The sequence below is a fragment of the Triplophysa rosa genome, linkage group LG14 (genome assembly GCF_024868665.1).
Source record: "Triplophysa rosa linkage group LG14, Trosa_1v2, whole genome shotgun sequence".
Classification (NCBI taxonomy): domain Eukaryota; kingdom Metazoa; phylum Chordata; class Actinopteri; order Cypriniformes; family Nemacheilidae; genus Triplophysa; species Triplophysa rosa.
Window position 1 is genome coordinate 15,259,862 of NC_079903.1, and position 14,728 is coordinate 15,274,589.

General features: G+C 39.8%; 1 protein-coding gene across 3 annotated transcripts in view; it reads left to right on the plus strand.

Moving 5' to 3' along the window:
- bcas3 (BCAS3 microtubule associated cell migration factor) overlaps window positions 1-14,728 on the plus strand; it is a 205,445-nt gene that overhangs the window by 54,278 nt on the left and 136,439 nt on the right. For all 3 annotated transcript variants that reach the window (XM_057350698.1, XM_057350699.1, XM_057350700.1), the window contains exon 16: window positions 11,845-11,995. In XM_057350698.1, the coding sequence (XP_057206681.1) occupies window positions 11,845-11,995 (151 nt within the window). The remainder of the gene's footprint in view (window positions 1-11,844; window positions 11,996-14,728) is intronic.

Here is a 14,728-nt window from a genome sequence, read left to right on the forward strand (position 1 = left end):
TTTAGTATGGAATAAGCAGAAATAATGTATTAAAATAATTAAAGACGAGATAGAGTAGAGTATGCACTTCCCAATAAAGTTTAGTCTTGAGAAGGCTAAAGACGTTATTTTGTGTTTTTGAGGGGTGGGGGGGTAGTAATGTAACGAGTAGTGTAACTAATTACTTTTGAAATAAAGTAATCAGACCAGTAACTTGATTACTTTTAAAAGGAGTAATCAGTAATTTAATTACATTTCCAGAGTAACTTGCCCAACACTGGTCAAAGTACACCACACTGTGTCTAAACCAGCATCACTTCACTTGTATTTAGTGGAATTAATTTATAATATAATAAAAATGATTGTTTTTGTGTTCCAAGACAATGCAGGGCAGAATGTAGCAGGGTGCTCAAAACTTTCATTGTTGAACTACTTGTGACTTGACACCTTGTATTTAAAAAGTGCTTTCATACGCTATGTATGATGCTATAAAAGTAAGATGTGACTCAGCGCCCAAAGATGTTTGTTTGACAAATAGACCAGTAAAGAAATCAAATGCTGCAGATGTACTATAAAAACATTTTGTTTGGGGGTGTGAACAGCCCCTCGGTTTAGTTAATCTGATTAATTGTGATTTAATTTGATTTAGTTAAGCAGCATCATTAATTCGATTTTTAATCATTTGACTCATCTTTTTTGTGCCTGTCTAAAAAATCTATAACTTTTTGTCTGTTTCCACTTTGAGCCGAGCAAGGCTGTGACATCACAGTGCCGGAATGCACAGCGTTTGGTGTAGGGCCGGTTACCAGCAGCCGTGAAAGTGGGCCTCTGAAGCCCTGTCGTAAATCAGACTCACTTTTCAAAGCCCGGCATTAGTTGCACCTGTCAACAATTAGTCCTATCAGCTTTAGCCCGCTGAGCCACTGTGACAACGGGGATCTGAGGTGACATGTTTTGGACTGGGAACAGGATGGGAAAGTCGAGAAACAGGAGGCCACACTGGCGTGCAGTTCATGTGTCTTGAAGGTGACCTTGGACCATCCGGATTTTATAACCTCAAGGATTATTCCTAAATTTCTTAAACCAGTAGATGGGAGGATAGCAGGATGTGGCTTTGAAATTAAGATGAAATGCTATTGAGTGAGGGAGAGAGAGAGGGAGAGAGAGAGGTAGAGAGAGTGAGAGGTAGAGAGAGAGATAGAGGTAAAGAGCGAGGTAGAGAGAGAGAGCGAGGTAGAGAGAGAGAGCGAGGTAGAGAGAGAGAGAGGTAGAGAGAGAGAGAGGTAGGTAGAGAGACAGAGGTAGGTAGAGAGAGGTAGAGAGAGAGATAGAGGTAGAGAGAGAGGTAAAGAGAGAGGTAGAGAGAGAGAGAGGTATGAGAGAGCGAGGTAGAGAGAGAGCGAGGTAGAGAGAGAGCGAGGTAGAGAGAGAGAGAGGTAGGTAGAGAGAGAGGTAGGTAGAGAGAGGTAGAGAGAGAGGTAGGTAGAGAGAGGTAGAGAGAGAGAGGTAGAGAGAGAGAGAGAGAGAGACAGAGGTAGGTAGAGAGAGGTAGAGAGAGACAGAGGTAGAGAGAGAGAGGTAGAGAGAGACAGAGAGAGAGGTAGGTAGAAAGAGGTAGAGAGGTAGAGAGAGAGAGGTAGGTAGAGAGAGAGAGGTAGGTAGAGAGAGGTAGAGAGAGAGAGAGAGAGAGAGAGGTAGAGAGAGACAGAGGTAGAGAGAGAATCATGCCAATAAAGTACCTTGAAATTGAATTGAAAATTGGTAGAGAGAGAGAGAGAGGTAGAGAGGTAGAGAAAGACAGAGGTAGAGAGAGGTAGAGAGGTAGAGAGAGGTAGAGAGGTAGGGAGAGAGAGAGAGAGAGAGAGAGAGAGAGAGAGGGAGAGAGAGAGAGAGAGAGAGAGAGAGAGAGAGAGAGAGAGAGAGATAGAGAGAGAGAGAGAGAGAGAGAGAGAGAGAGAGAGAGAGAGAGAGAGAGAGAGAGAGAGAGAGAGAGGTAGAGAGAGAGAGGTAGAGAGAGAGAGGTAGGTAGAGAGAGAGGTAGGTAGAGAGAGAGGTAGGTAGAGAGAGGTAGAGAGAGAGAGGTAGGTAGAGAGAGGTAGAGAGAGAGGTAGAGAGAGAAAAAAAGTGGCATCCACTTCAAAATTTTCCCTAACTAATTAGTTTAGCATTCCAATTTTGAATTACTTGGTTTAATTACTTTGTTTTTATTTATGAATTATTATTTTAAGATTGTTTACAACTACTATCACTTGCTTTTAATACGAAACGAATAATAGGAAAATCAACTGAACAATAGGACTTGAACATTTAAGAATGTTTGTGAATTGCACATGAAATGTAATTCCTTATTCTTCATTCTCTTAAACTTGATTTGCTAAACAATATAATGACAACTGAATTTCTACAGTTCAAAACAAATCCTCTCTAGGAAATATTTTGCTGCATAAATAAGTTGTTTTTGTTGTTGTTGCACTTCTGAATCCTTTTCCACAAATTTTGCTGCAGAGATTAGATACGAGACACAGAACTTTCCGCTTGCTTTTCCGTCTGTTTTGTACAATTTGGGGAGTGTGAAATGAGGCGGCAGGAATAAGTGATGGATAACAGAAGCTGCCGTGCAGTAGCCACAACAGTGGACCTGCGATTGTCTCCTGTGACAACTCATTGATTTAAGGAAGGAACTAGAAGCGTATACATCCTTCAAAGCTGGCACTCTGTAAAAATAGAAACTTCTGCCCCAGTTTAACTGTGGATTTTTTCTATTTTAGAGACCACATTCCCCTGCCTAAGGTTCATGACATTGTTAGATAATTCAGCAGGACCTTCTTTCTTCAGTCCTAACAGAAAGTGTCTTGGTGCTATTTTTGGTAAATTGTTCTGTATGTATGGACTACCTGTAAAGTGCATGAAAGTTGGAGCTAAATCATTTTTAGGCGTCACTTGTTCTATGGTTTCCTTTCATTCGGGGCTAGCTTTGTTTAAGACATACTCAGTCGCTTTTGGTCGACGTTAAGATTGTTGTTGGCTGTGTGCGAGGATGTGAGAAGTGCAATGGAAAGCTGGTTCTTTCTCCTGCGGTGGTCACCATTAGCTTCCCTGCTACAGTACATCAAATCTATTATCAGTTGTTAAAACGTTGTGGATCATCTTTTTTGGATTTTATAAACAAGGTGCAACAGGAAACCGTTAATTCACTGTTATTGAATGAAGGATAAAAGGATGCTTCCTTTGAGTCATTTCATGTCAACGCACAGCTTGCTTGTGTCTAACGCTCATTTTATCAGTAACGTCTTGTTTGTGTCATCCATCATTGTAAAGTAAAACACAGACAAACATAGATGCTTTTGTAAAGCAGATGACACAATATTTAGAGCAAAGTGATGTAGAAATTTCAGCGCCGTGGCTTCAAAACTCGACGCCAATTTAGTCTGCACGCCATCCAACCCGGAAAACTCTGCTTTTGCAGCCAAATCCGTACAGTTGCGTGAGGAGTGTTGTCATTTTACACTGTTTTGTTCCTATTTTTGTGTTTAATGTTCAAGTATGGGATTGAACAAATTTTCTTGTATAATTTAACAGTTGTTGTCTTTGTTGTCAGAGATGTGGCTTTATAGCACGATAGAAGTCCTCAGTTTGTGTCACACTCGCTGTGTCCTGTACTGAGTCATTTACAATCAACAAATCACTTTTGTTTACTTCTGTGTGTTTGTGTGTGTGTTGGACATGTAGCCAGATGAGCAGATCTGATCTGGATGGGCAGGGCCGGCAAACACACTGTCTGTAATCCCAGTCTGCCTCCTCCCCGGTTTGTGCCGCACACACTCTCAAATTCCATTTTATGAACACCGAGTCAATTTACTGCAACACCCCGACTACTAAAGATAAAGCGGAGCTCCGCTCACCAAAAAACAAGTCTACAATCAGCCCGGGCATCAAAGAGCCGCTCTTGTTTTAACATACCACAGCCCGGCATCATTCAGACTGCACATCCTAAAGATTTATTATTCTGGTTACAGTTTTGCTTGTGAATGCAGTACCTTTCCAGGCCTCTGTGTGGCGCTATGTTCTCAGATTTTTCTCACAGCCCGCTTTTAAATGGGACTTCCTTATTCCACACCACTGACAGAGAGGGAAAATACTTATGGCTGAATCATGCACACTACCTTATTCTGTCCTGATATGAATCTAATTCAGCAGAAGGGCTGGAGTTGGTCTGTCATTTGTTCCGAGTTGTATGAATGGCCTCCTCTTAAAAGCAAATGCTAGTGGTTCACTTCCGGACCCTGCCTTAAAGATACATGGTTTTTATCATTTGTCTGACAAGATCTTTTTTAGTAGTAGTAGTGGTGGTAATAATAGTAATAATAATGATTATAATCATTATTATTGTTGTTGTTAAAATAGCTTTTAAAAATTGTCAATAAACTTTATCAAGTAAGTCTTTATTTAATAATTAAATCATATTATATTAGTAATAACACTGAAGAGGGTTTGAAAAATAATGATAATAATAATAAAACACCAGCAGCAATGAAAAAACAATTATTATCATTATTATAGTTAAATAAATATATACGTATTTACATTTGTATTTTTTTATTAAAACAATGATTCTTTTTATTTATATTATGTCCATGTAATGTTGTTCTACCCCTGGCACAGTGGTTGTAATTATCCATTGAGGTTGTGCTTCTGTTTGGCCTGGGTGGCCTGGTATGTTTTTTGTTGGTCTCGCTCTCATGTGAAAACTTTTCGAGTGGGCTGGTGCGACTTTATTAGACTGAGTGAGCCACGATGATACACTGCCCTTTCCCACTGTGAGGAAATGTGATTTTGACACTTCTCATGACCTAAGTCCCTGTACTGTCCCACAGTGAAACGTTCTCTGTACCATGATGCAACGCAGCATTCCTCTTCTCCATACCAGCAGAAGTCTGATATGATTCTGTGCATATTTAGTTCAGAATTAATACTTGAATAGGGTTTTTGTAAGGTATTATTTAAAGCTTGTACAACCAAAACCGCAAGTGCCACTTTTAATTTTATGGTTAGCAAACAGATGGATTGTGCCAGAAAAGCTGGTGGATATGCATGTTTTTGTTATATTCCTAATTCAAAACCAGAAATAATACAATTGTGACTAGTGTTAAATGTCTTATTGCAGTCAGAACCACCTTTGTTTTTGGATTTTGGTTGTAATTATGAACTTTATAGATGTTGAAGTCGGACACTGGATATTTTAATGTTAGAAAATAGTCATTGGTCCAGGCAGGGGAAAATTATCACTTTGGCATGTGTTTGGAAACAGAATAGAGCACTTAGGTTCTAGGAAATTGTGATTAGTTTAATGTTCTGGTTCTTGGAACATTTTTAAAAATATTTATTGAAGGAAACATCATTTGTCAATGCGGGTTAACACGTTTGAGACACATGAACAGGACGTTTTGCTCTGTTTTCTTTTTATTCGGTTGCTGCGGTACTGTGCTGTAGTAATACTGCTCTAACAGTTTCTTAAAAAAAAACCATCCAAAGGTTTTTATCCAAAGGCCATCATCGCTTGAAATGCTGCCATATAAACTGACCTCAGAGTGAAATATTTGTTCTAATTCATGTGCAATTTCTAAGGGGTCGTGCAAATTATGAAAATGTGAAGAATGTTTTTTTTTCGTAACTTCATACTCCCCATTATTACTTATTAAGTTATGTTTCACTGAAGGATTTGCATCCAATTTCGTTGTACTATGTACAGTGACAATAAAGGATTCTATTCTATTCTATTCTATTCTATTCTAATAGTCTGAATCATTAGAATGATAGCTTTTTTTGTTTTTTGCCTTTTAAAAATAGTTTTTACTTACTGAATCATATTTACATTAATAGATGTATTTATTTAGTAAATTCAGGTTGATTAAGACACCTTTTCACATTATACCTATAGATGTTCATATTGAGATACTGTATGCCTATGTGACCCAGACTGTGAAAACCGGCTGAAGTCATTTTATGTGATTTACTGATTATATCTTAAATATTGACTGAGTAATGTCAAAGATTGAAATCATAGTAAAATTAATAGTTGAAATCAAATTTTGATGCTCATCATCTCATTTTTAGAATATGATACTTTAGCCACATACTCTATATGGGTCACATATATAATTTTATATATACAGTGTCAAATGTATTATTATAAATAATATATTATTAGCATTTTTATTCTTACATTATTGTTAGTGAAATTCAGCCGAAAGATGAAAAATATGAAAGATTTAAACCCTAATATACCCATATCGCCAGCAGCCTGGTGCTTTGAATTGAACTTGTTCTGTAGAACATGCCTGTTTTGTGGATGGAGCTGCATAGGGTTTCATTCAGACGTCTGTGAAATGACACTGCAGCGCTCATGACTGGGAGCAGAGAATATGGTCCTCACTTACCCATAAGTACATTGACATGATCGAATTACGTGCTCCTGATCAGAGCCACATGCTGAGGTGCATTGATTGAGTCTGCAAATGCCTTCCTGTTCATCTTCTCATGCGCCGCTCGCAAAGTCTGCTCGTCTGAGGTGAAACATCCAGAGCTTCCTCATCACACACACACACACAAAACACACACACGCAGAGGCCTTGCAAACAAACATGCTCACATATGGTTTCAGTAAGGATGTTATCTGAGTCAAAGAAGAGTGTAGATTCCCACTGTCACCAAGGTGCTTCTCTGATGAGCTGTAAATGTTGACATGTTGTAAAATATTGGATCTGATTTCAGACAGCCTCATAGCGGGCACATTTGAACACACTTTAATAAATGATGTGCCTGAATGCCTTTAGTGCTTTTTCCGCTGTTATACCGCATTGTGCGATCAGGCAATTTTTTTTGTCATGATGTAATGACTTGTAATCAGATGGCAACTGCAATGAAACCAGTGTACGGAATGAGGCAAATAGAAAACATACCAGTTTTAATGTGGTCTGAAGTCTGCCGTCGTTACAGTCACACGGTGCAGGGTCTGGTAATAGTCAGGAAGTTTCATATAATGTTTCTTCTCATTAAAGCGGATGGCGTACATCAGGAAGAGCGCGTACTGCAACCCCAAAACTTTGCAGGGGGAAAAACCCTCCGCTGTCACTTTAAAAGCTCTCTCATTCACCCCTGGTTGGGGGAAAAATGGCGATTTGCCATTTTCTCATAAGCTGGTTTGACCCCACCGCGAGCCTGAAAATAGCAGCGAGGAGATGATGCTGTGAAAGAGGCAAATGCACTTCACCAGAAACGGCTACTGATGGCTTTTCCACCGACGTATCATTCTTCTGAAAACAGTAAATCTTGTAAAGTTTCTTTTCTTTGCAGCATCTGTGTTTTATAATGGTTCTTTTAATTTGTTTTCACTGCGTCCACCGGGATTGCTTTTATCCGGCGTTTTTTGGCCTCTCCTTTCACTTTCCTTTTTTTCCCATTGCACTCGCAGCGCTCCTCCTGTAAAAGTGTGTGTTTTAATAATGATAGCTTTGGGAATTGGCGCAGACCTGACATGACAGCGCCGTCCTCCTGAGCGCGGCGGTACCATCATTGTTCCTTCTCCTCTTCACTGTTCCCGCCTCCCTTCTTAATCCCTGCCTCCTGTGAACTACTCTCGGTGTGTCTGGGAAACCTGGACGAGCACAGAACGGATGAATGGATGAAACAGAATATATCAAAGTATTCCCCGTTTGGGAAAACGCAACTTTTCTAGGAATGCAGGTCTTCCTGGAGATGTTCTGTCAGAATTGAGGCCTGGCACTTTCTCAATGTTTGACACCTGAGTTGTGAACCAAGAACCGGTTCTGAATAAAAAATAAATAATAAAAAAACTGCTAACACATCATTTCCATGTTTTTCTCTTAACATTTTTTTGTTCGACTGATTCAGATGGAAGACTGAAGTACTCTTTAAAAAAAAAAGCACTTTATAGTTTGTTCCCTGTGCCTTAATCTACTTGATTCCTGAACAAATTACTATTAACTGTTTTTAGTCATATTTTCATAATTATAATTTTTTTTTTTTTATAGTTTACATAATTTATAAATCAATTAAAGCGGCAGTCCATAACTTTTGCCTCTCTGTCGCCATCTCTGTTTGATACCTAAAATTGCAGCATACTTTTCATACTGATGAATATAAGTTTACTTTAGGTAGCTTATAAAAAGTGACATTTCCTATGAAATGCAACCCCACAGCTCAAATTATAAATAATTATTATAATTATTATTGTGAATCGTGGTAAGGAGAAAGTTTTGAACACTGATTTTTTTTGTACTTCCTCAGTAACAGTTTTTTTGTCTTTACTTAAACCAAAAATGGATTACAGATTGCAGCTTTAAAGAAACAATTCTCCCTAAAATAAAAAAATCTGTCATCATTTACTCAGCCTTGAGTTGTTCCAAATCTGCATACATTTCTTTGTTCTGATGAACACAGAGAAAGATATTTGGAAGAATGCTTGTAACCAAACAGTTCTTGGCCACCATTGACTCCCATAGTAGGAAAAATTTAAATGGTAGTCAAAAGAGTGCCCCAGAACTGTTTGCTTTCCTACATTCTTCAAAATATCTTCTTTTGTGATCAACAGAACAAAGACATTTATAAAGCAATTTTGCCTCCTCTGGTAGTCAGTGGTGGCCCAGAACTGTTTGGTTACAAGCACTCTTCCAAATATATTTCTCTGTGTTCACCAGAACAAAAAAAGTGTACAGATTTGAGTAAATGAAGACTTTGGGTAGAATTTTTGGGTAAACTGTTTCATTAAGGCAGTTATTTCTTATTTAATTTAATTTATTTTGCTGGATTGTTTTCATATTTGTTTTAAATGTATAGTTAATGCAATAATAGATTGCATTCATGATGCCTCTGACATATAAAAAAATTGTAAAGATGATTTTTTCTGGCAGTAGAATGCTTAAGGGCTTCAATAATACATTAGCTTTTTTCCTTAACATAAATTTACAGAAAGAATCATTAATGGAGACATTAGGCAAACAGAATGAGAATCATTCAGTTGGCAGCACATTGGCGGCAGTCAAGATTACATTTTTAATTCAGGTCAATGTTTATGTGATTTAAAAAGGGCTGGTGGTTTTCGTATATCTGCTTTTTAACTTTTTTGGCGAAACGTCCAAATCGTCTATAAACAAATGGACGACTTTACATCTAGATGGATCGGTTGTGTTCATTGCTTTATTCGATGCAAATAGAACAGCTTGGGAGAGAAAAACAAGATATCAGTGACAGGGAGCCCAGGTCTGTGCCATTAGAAGAAAATGCAAATGGGGCGGAGTGAGCTTGAACAGAGGGGTCAGGTGACAGGGTGACCCAGCTGCCCCCTTGGAGTTAGACCTGCGACGGCTGTGGATTTGCATTGACAGGTCTTCTTTCCATTGGCTTGTCATGTATCACTGCGCTGGCCATCACACACGAGTCATTAATCAAATGACGGCTCCAGAAGCAGTGTCGTTTTGACTGGCCAGGCGCCTTGCCTCTCTCGGACGTGCCATACTCGGGGCTTTCCGCCAAGCCCTGCCACATTCGGGCTTCCGTCATTCCGCGCCTGAGTTTGACATCACCCGCCGTGTCCGAACGGCGTCCGAGCGGCATCCGAGTGGGCGTCTGCTTGTCGAGAAATTTAATCTCAGCCACCATGACGCCGTTTGCGAACGTTTACCGGGTCAAGGATTTAGTGGGGGTTAAAAAGTGCAGACCAAGAGAGTGTGTCGTCCTTAGAAAGATGCTAAATTCATTAAGATTTTTCTTCCTCTACTTCTCGTCTTTGTCCGTCAGAAGCACCATTATGGGTTTTCAGGCTGCTTCCTGTTCAAATTCCTTTTTTTTCTGCCGCTCTCGCACACAAAAGGTGGCTGCGCTTGGGGTGTAGTGGTTTTGAAATGTGAAGGGCTCTTGAGATCCGGGCCCTGTGTGGAATGGCTCAGGGGTTTGTGTAATGTCTCCAGCCAAAGCAGGCCTTTATCGAGGGCCATGAGGCCTAAATGGCCTCTCTTTGGTTAAGCACAAAGACAGCATTTCTGGGTATTAGAGAGAGACAGAGAGGCTGGCTAATGATCTAAAACCCCTCCAACACTGTGGCATGGCTGCACTCAGCGCTTTTGCCCTCAGATAATCATTGTTTTGTGTCTCAGGTATTTCTGCAACCTTCTGAATACCCTCTTCCCTGTGATATTACAATGGAAGCAAGGAAAATGTTCACAGAGATTATTTCGTAGGGCCAAAAATTTGTGTGTTGAAAGGAAAACGAATAATGGAGTTAGAAAAACAAAAAGCAGTACTTATTATTTCTGTGTGTTGAGTGTGCGTAGCATGTGCGCTATATGGTTTTGTGGGTTTCGTGTTCTGAAAGTACATCCAAGTTCGGATCTAAGATCTTTATTTCTTGATGGATAAACAGTCGTGTTTGTTTCTCTCAAAAATAAGCGATTTATTATACTGAATGTATCTCTGCTCTCCTTAAACCTCTATATTTCGTAATATATGTGTGACGAGGGAGGCGTGACGAGAGCCGTGGGAGGAGGAAGCGAGGCCGGGACGCAATTGATAATGAGTGTCAGCTGGGCGTCATTCCGGCCTCGTATCTCTCACGGAGGAGATCGGAAATCATAAAAGGACGAACGACAGGAGAATACGGCGAGAGAGGACCGGGCCCGGACATTAGTTAAGTTTTGTTTATGTTTGTGTTAGCTGACACTCATTATCAATCACGTCCCGGCCTCGCTTCCTCCTCCCACGGCTCTCGTCACACCTCCCTCGTCACAATATGTTTTTTTTGCCATAAATCCTTATGATTAGTCACCCTTTATGTTTTGTCACTGTGTTTTGCAAATATCTAACCAATAAAGTATTAAAAAAAGATTAAAAAGTGCTTGTCAATTTTGACAACACAGTATTTATAAAAAAATACAGTCGTTTTTTCCATTTTCTGAAAAACAGTGAATTTGGACATCCAAGGTTTCACAAAGACAGCGACGGCATGTATGCGTGTTGTAATTCCTTCAGTGTTGACTAAACACAGTTTTTATTTAAAAGTGGCCCTAACACACGCGGTTTCTGCCAATCTCATATTAATCTTGAGTACCTATAGAGTAGTATCGCATACTTCATATTTTCGAAGAGTATTTAGTTTGATCACATTTATCAAAGATAGATACAGCTGTACGATTATTTCCGAAAGCATACAGCGTGTGCGGGGGGAGGGGTAGGCTGAACTATAAAGCATGTGCGCACCCATTGCCAACAAAACACAGACATCAGTTTCACTCACCGCATGCCGTTCATGTCCAGCATCTTTTAGCGCTGGGACGGCTCCATTTATCAGATTCAAACGATCTCCAAATCCAGCGTTATATCCACCGTTTATATAACATTCATCACCCAAATGCAGTGAACAAACAAACACCTGAACTTCGCGAACGTATGCTCTCTCTCTCTCCTGCACACAAGTGAAAGTGACGTCTGCGCATGCTCCTTCTCCTGCTCTCCTTGCTACCGCGTGCTTTTCCGGGAGAATTGTCCAGAATTGTCTTGACTAAGAAAAATTGTTACGAAACAGTTTTATATGTTCGAAAACTGTACGATCGCTGGGGGAGTGTATCGAGCACAGAAATACTACGTAATACGCCCAACTCGTTTTTTGACAAGTTGACCATGTTAAGCATGAGAAGACAGCACGTTTAACATGGTAAAGAAGTCAGAGTGCATGACACACCGTTGCACCACCCCTTTAAATACTGAGATTTACCCTACATAGGTTTTTTAAAGGCTGTAAAAAACTAATAATTTGACTGTATTAATGTCATACTTTTGTCTATTCTTTTGCAGCCAAACTTACCAGTCAAGAATCCTATAACAACTTCACCAACAACAACATGGGTAACCCACGTCTGTCTCCGCTGCCCAGTTTGACCGTCGTGCTTCCTCTGGCTCAGATCAAACAGCCAATGACCTTGGGCACCATCACCAAGCGTACAGGGTGAGTTTTTTTTACACCCCCCCGATCACTTCAAAGTGACTTGACGCACATCACATTTCATTTTAATAGCACAATTTGCAATACAAACCATTATTTTAGACTATTAATATTGTACTGTTTTCTAAATAATACCGGAGCTCCTATTTATTAATTTGTTTACTACTTAACAGAATGAGCACAGAAAAAGAAACCTCTATACTTGAAGGCAGGTGATTTATGTATATTTGAAACTGGAAAGACCTGCTGCCACTGTACCTCTGCCTATTATCTCTTGCACATTTTTCAAAACAATTTAGATAACAAAACAATAAGATGTAATCCCTCTAAATGACTTGACTTGCAAGGACTATTAATATTACAGCCGTTGCGGACCAAAGCGTCCATCCGTGTCTCATTTGCGGGAACAGTGTTGGATATTGAAACGCACTGGATTTTGCATGAACTCTTGACTTGCGCCGGACTTAAGTGCCATCAAACCGTCATTTGCCAGATGATTGCCTGAATTTACACAAACATGCAAACCTGGTTTCACCCGCATATGGAACTTTGCTGTACGCGGTCCAATTATTCCAGAGCCAGATGCATTACATTTACTGGACGTAGCATGCGGTCTCTATGTAATATGAAGACGGCGGTAAAGACTGGTTGTCGTATCAATGACTGCAGTAGGCATTTACATACTGACTAAACATAATTATTACTTATTCCAATTGTTTATTTTAATTTAAATAAAAAGTTTGAATAGGAAATTCACTAACGAAACACTGGAAGGTCGGGTCATTGACTTCAAATGGGCAGATGTGATAGAGCCCTGGTGCTCGTTGTCATGATTGTTGTCGTTTTCGTCTTGGTTTGATTCAGTGTGAATCTAAAGTGTCGTAAGTGCGTCAAAAGTGCATCAGTTTGGAGTCTGAATAATTCAGAGCGCTTTTTGATTTGATTCCTGGGCTTGAAAACCTCACATGCTCTCAGTCCCAGTTCTGCTTGCATGCTGAACGGAAGACTGCGCGTTTCACGCAGACATGTCGGACGTCAGCGTGGTCTTCTGTCCTCATGTTGCAGTCCCAGTTCAACCCCGATTTATCTCAGAGTCTGTCTTTCCTCCGTTAGCTGAGGCTAGCATATGCCGTGGCTGATGAGTGAAGGCCTACGTTGTGCTCTGCCGTCTATGTATGTCAGCTGTTTTCCCCTACCCTCCTGTCTTTGCTCATATCCTCCTTGCCCGTCAACATGCCCCGAAAACTCTGCCATTCCCCAGCCACAGCTCTGAGTGCTGTTGATCTGAGGGTAGATGGCCTGGCCACCACCTGGGAGGCCTCCCACCTTACAAACAGAGCGTCTGCATTAATGCAATTGGACGTTTGGCGTTGCAGCTGAATCAGACTGCGGGCGTGATGTGGGGGAAATACCCCCCCAGCATTTAACCTGCAAGTGTGTGAGCTACATTTTGTTAAATTGATTGTGTGTGTATGTACACTAGTGTACATGTGTGTAGGACCGATGCTTTTGTATAGTTCACTCACCCTCATGTCATTCCAAACCTACAGTATATGACTTTCTTCTGCAGAACACAAAAGAAGAACATTTTGAAGAATGTTTAGCGGCATCGGCTCACTCCACCCCTCTATTTCCAAGCACTTTGGTAGCTTACGCAGAACTAAGATGTCGTCACGTTTTCGCAGTTTGTCCATTTGGGGCTACTGTAGAAACAAAATGGCGAATTCAATGAAAGAGGACCCGCTGTGTATGCGGATATAAATAGCTCATTCTAAGGTCATAAAAACATAATGCGTCATTATATAAGGTCTTTATACACCTCTGAAGACATAGTTATGTATATTATATTGCATTTCTATCAACAGATCCCCCAAAAAAGTACACACTGGACCTTTAATCTGATGTCAAATCTGAGTTATAAGTCAAATACACACAGAATGTTTCTGTTTGTTTTCATCCAGACTTTTAGATATATTATTTATGTGTCATTCAGTATTAATTGTAATCTATTAATCAGGCTTGAATAGGAGGATTAGTGGCTAGAGTCTTGGGTGAGTGTTACAGTATCTTATTCATTTATTGCCTTTTTAGAAGCTCAGTGTGTGACCTTTTTTCTGAGAAGCACTTTAGCTGTTCGCCTGATTTCAGCTGTCAAATCTGTCCGTGTATTGAGATCTCTGCCCTGATGGCATCACCGCTGCTTTCCAAGTGTCTGCTAAATGACACGTATCATTTCGGCTTAACTTTCGAATCATCAGCCATCACACAATGCAATAGCTCCTCCAGCCCTCATGCTTACTGGTGTATTTAGTATGAATAAGACTGTAGCGTTAGTGCTAAAATGACATGAATAACAAATCTTTGAATGTGAATAAATCATTCTGTATTATTGGTTGGATTTTGCATTTGGCATATCGCTTCTCTCCTTCTGAAACCTTGTCTCTCCGTATTTTGTGATTTTTATTTTTTTCCATAAATCATTGTTATTAGTCACCCTTTATGTTTATCACTGGGTTTTGGAAATATCTAATCAATAAAAATGTAATCATTTAAAAAGTACAATGTTTTTTTCCATTTCCTGAAAATTTTGACAGCCAATGTTTCGGAAGAACAGCGATGATTGATAAACGATATTAAGACTCTACTGGTGTAATGATGTAACCTACAGAAAAGGTTAATATATGAATAGATGAACCTGAAGGATCATTTTGGTGGAAATGTTCTCTCTATTACAGC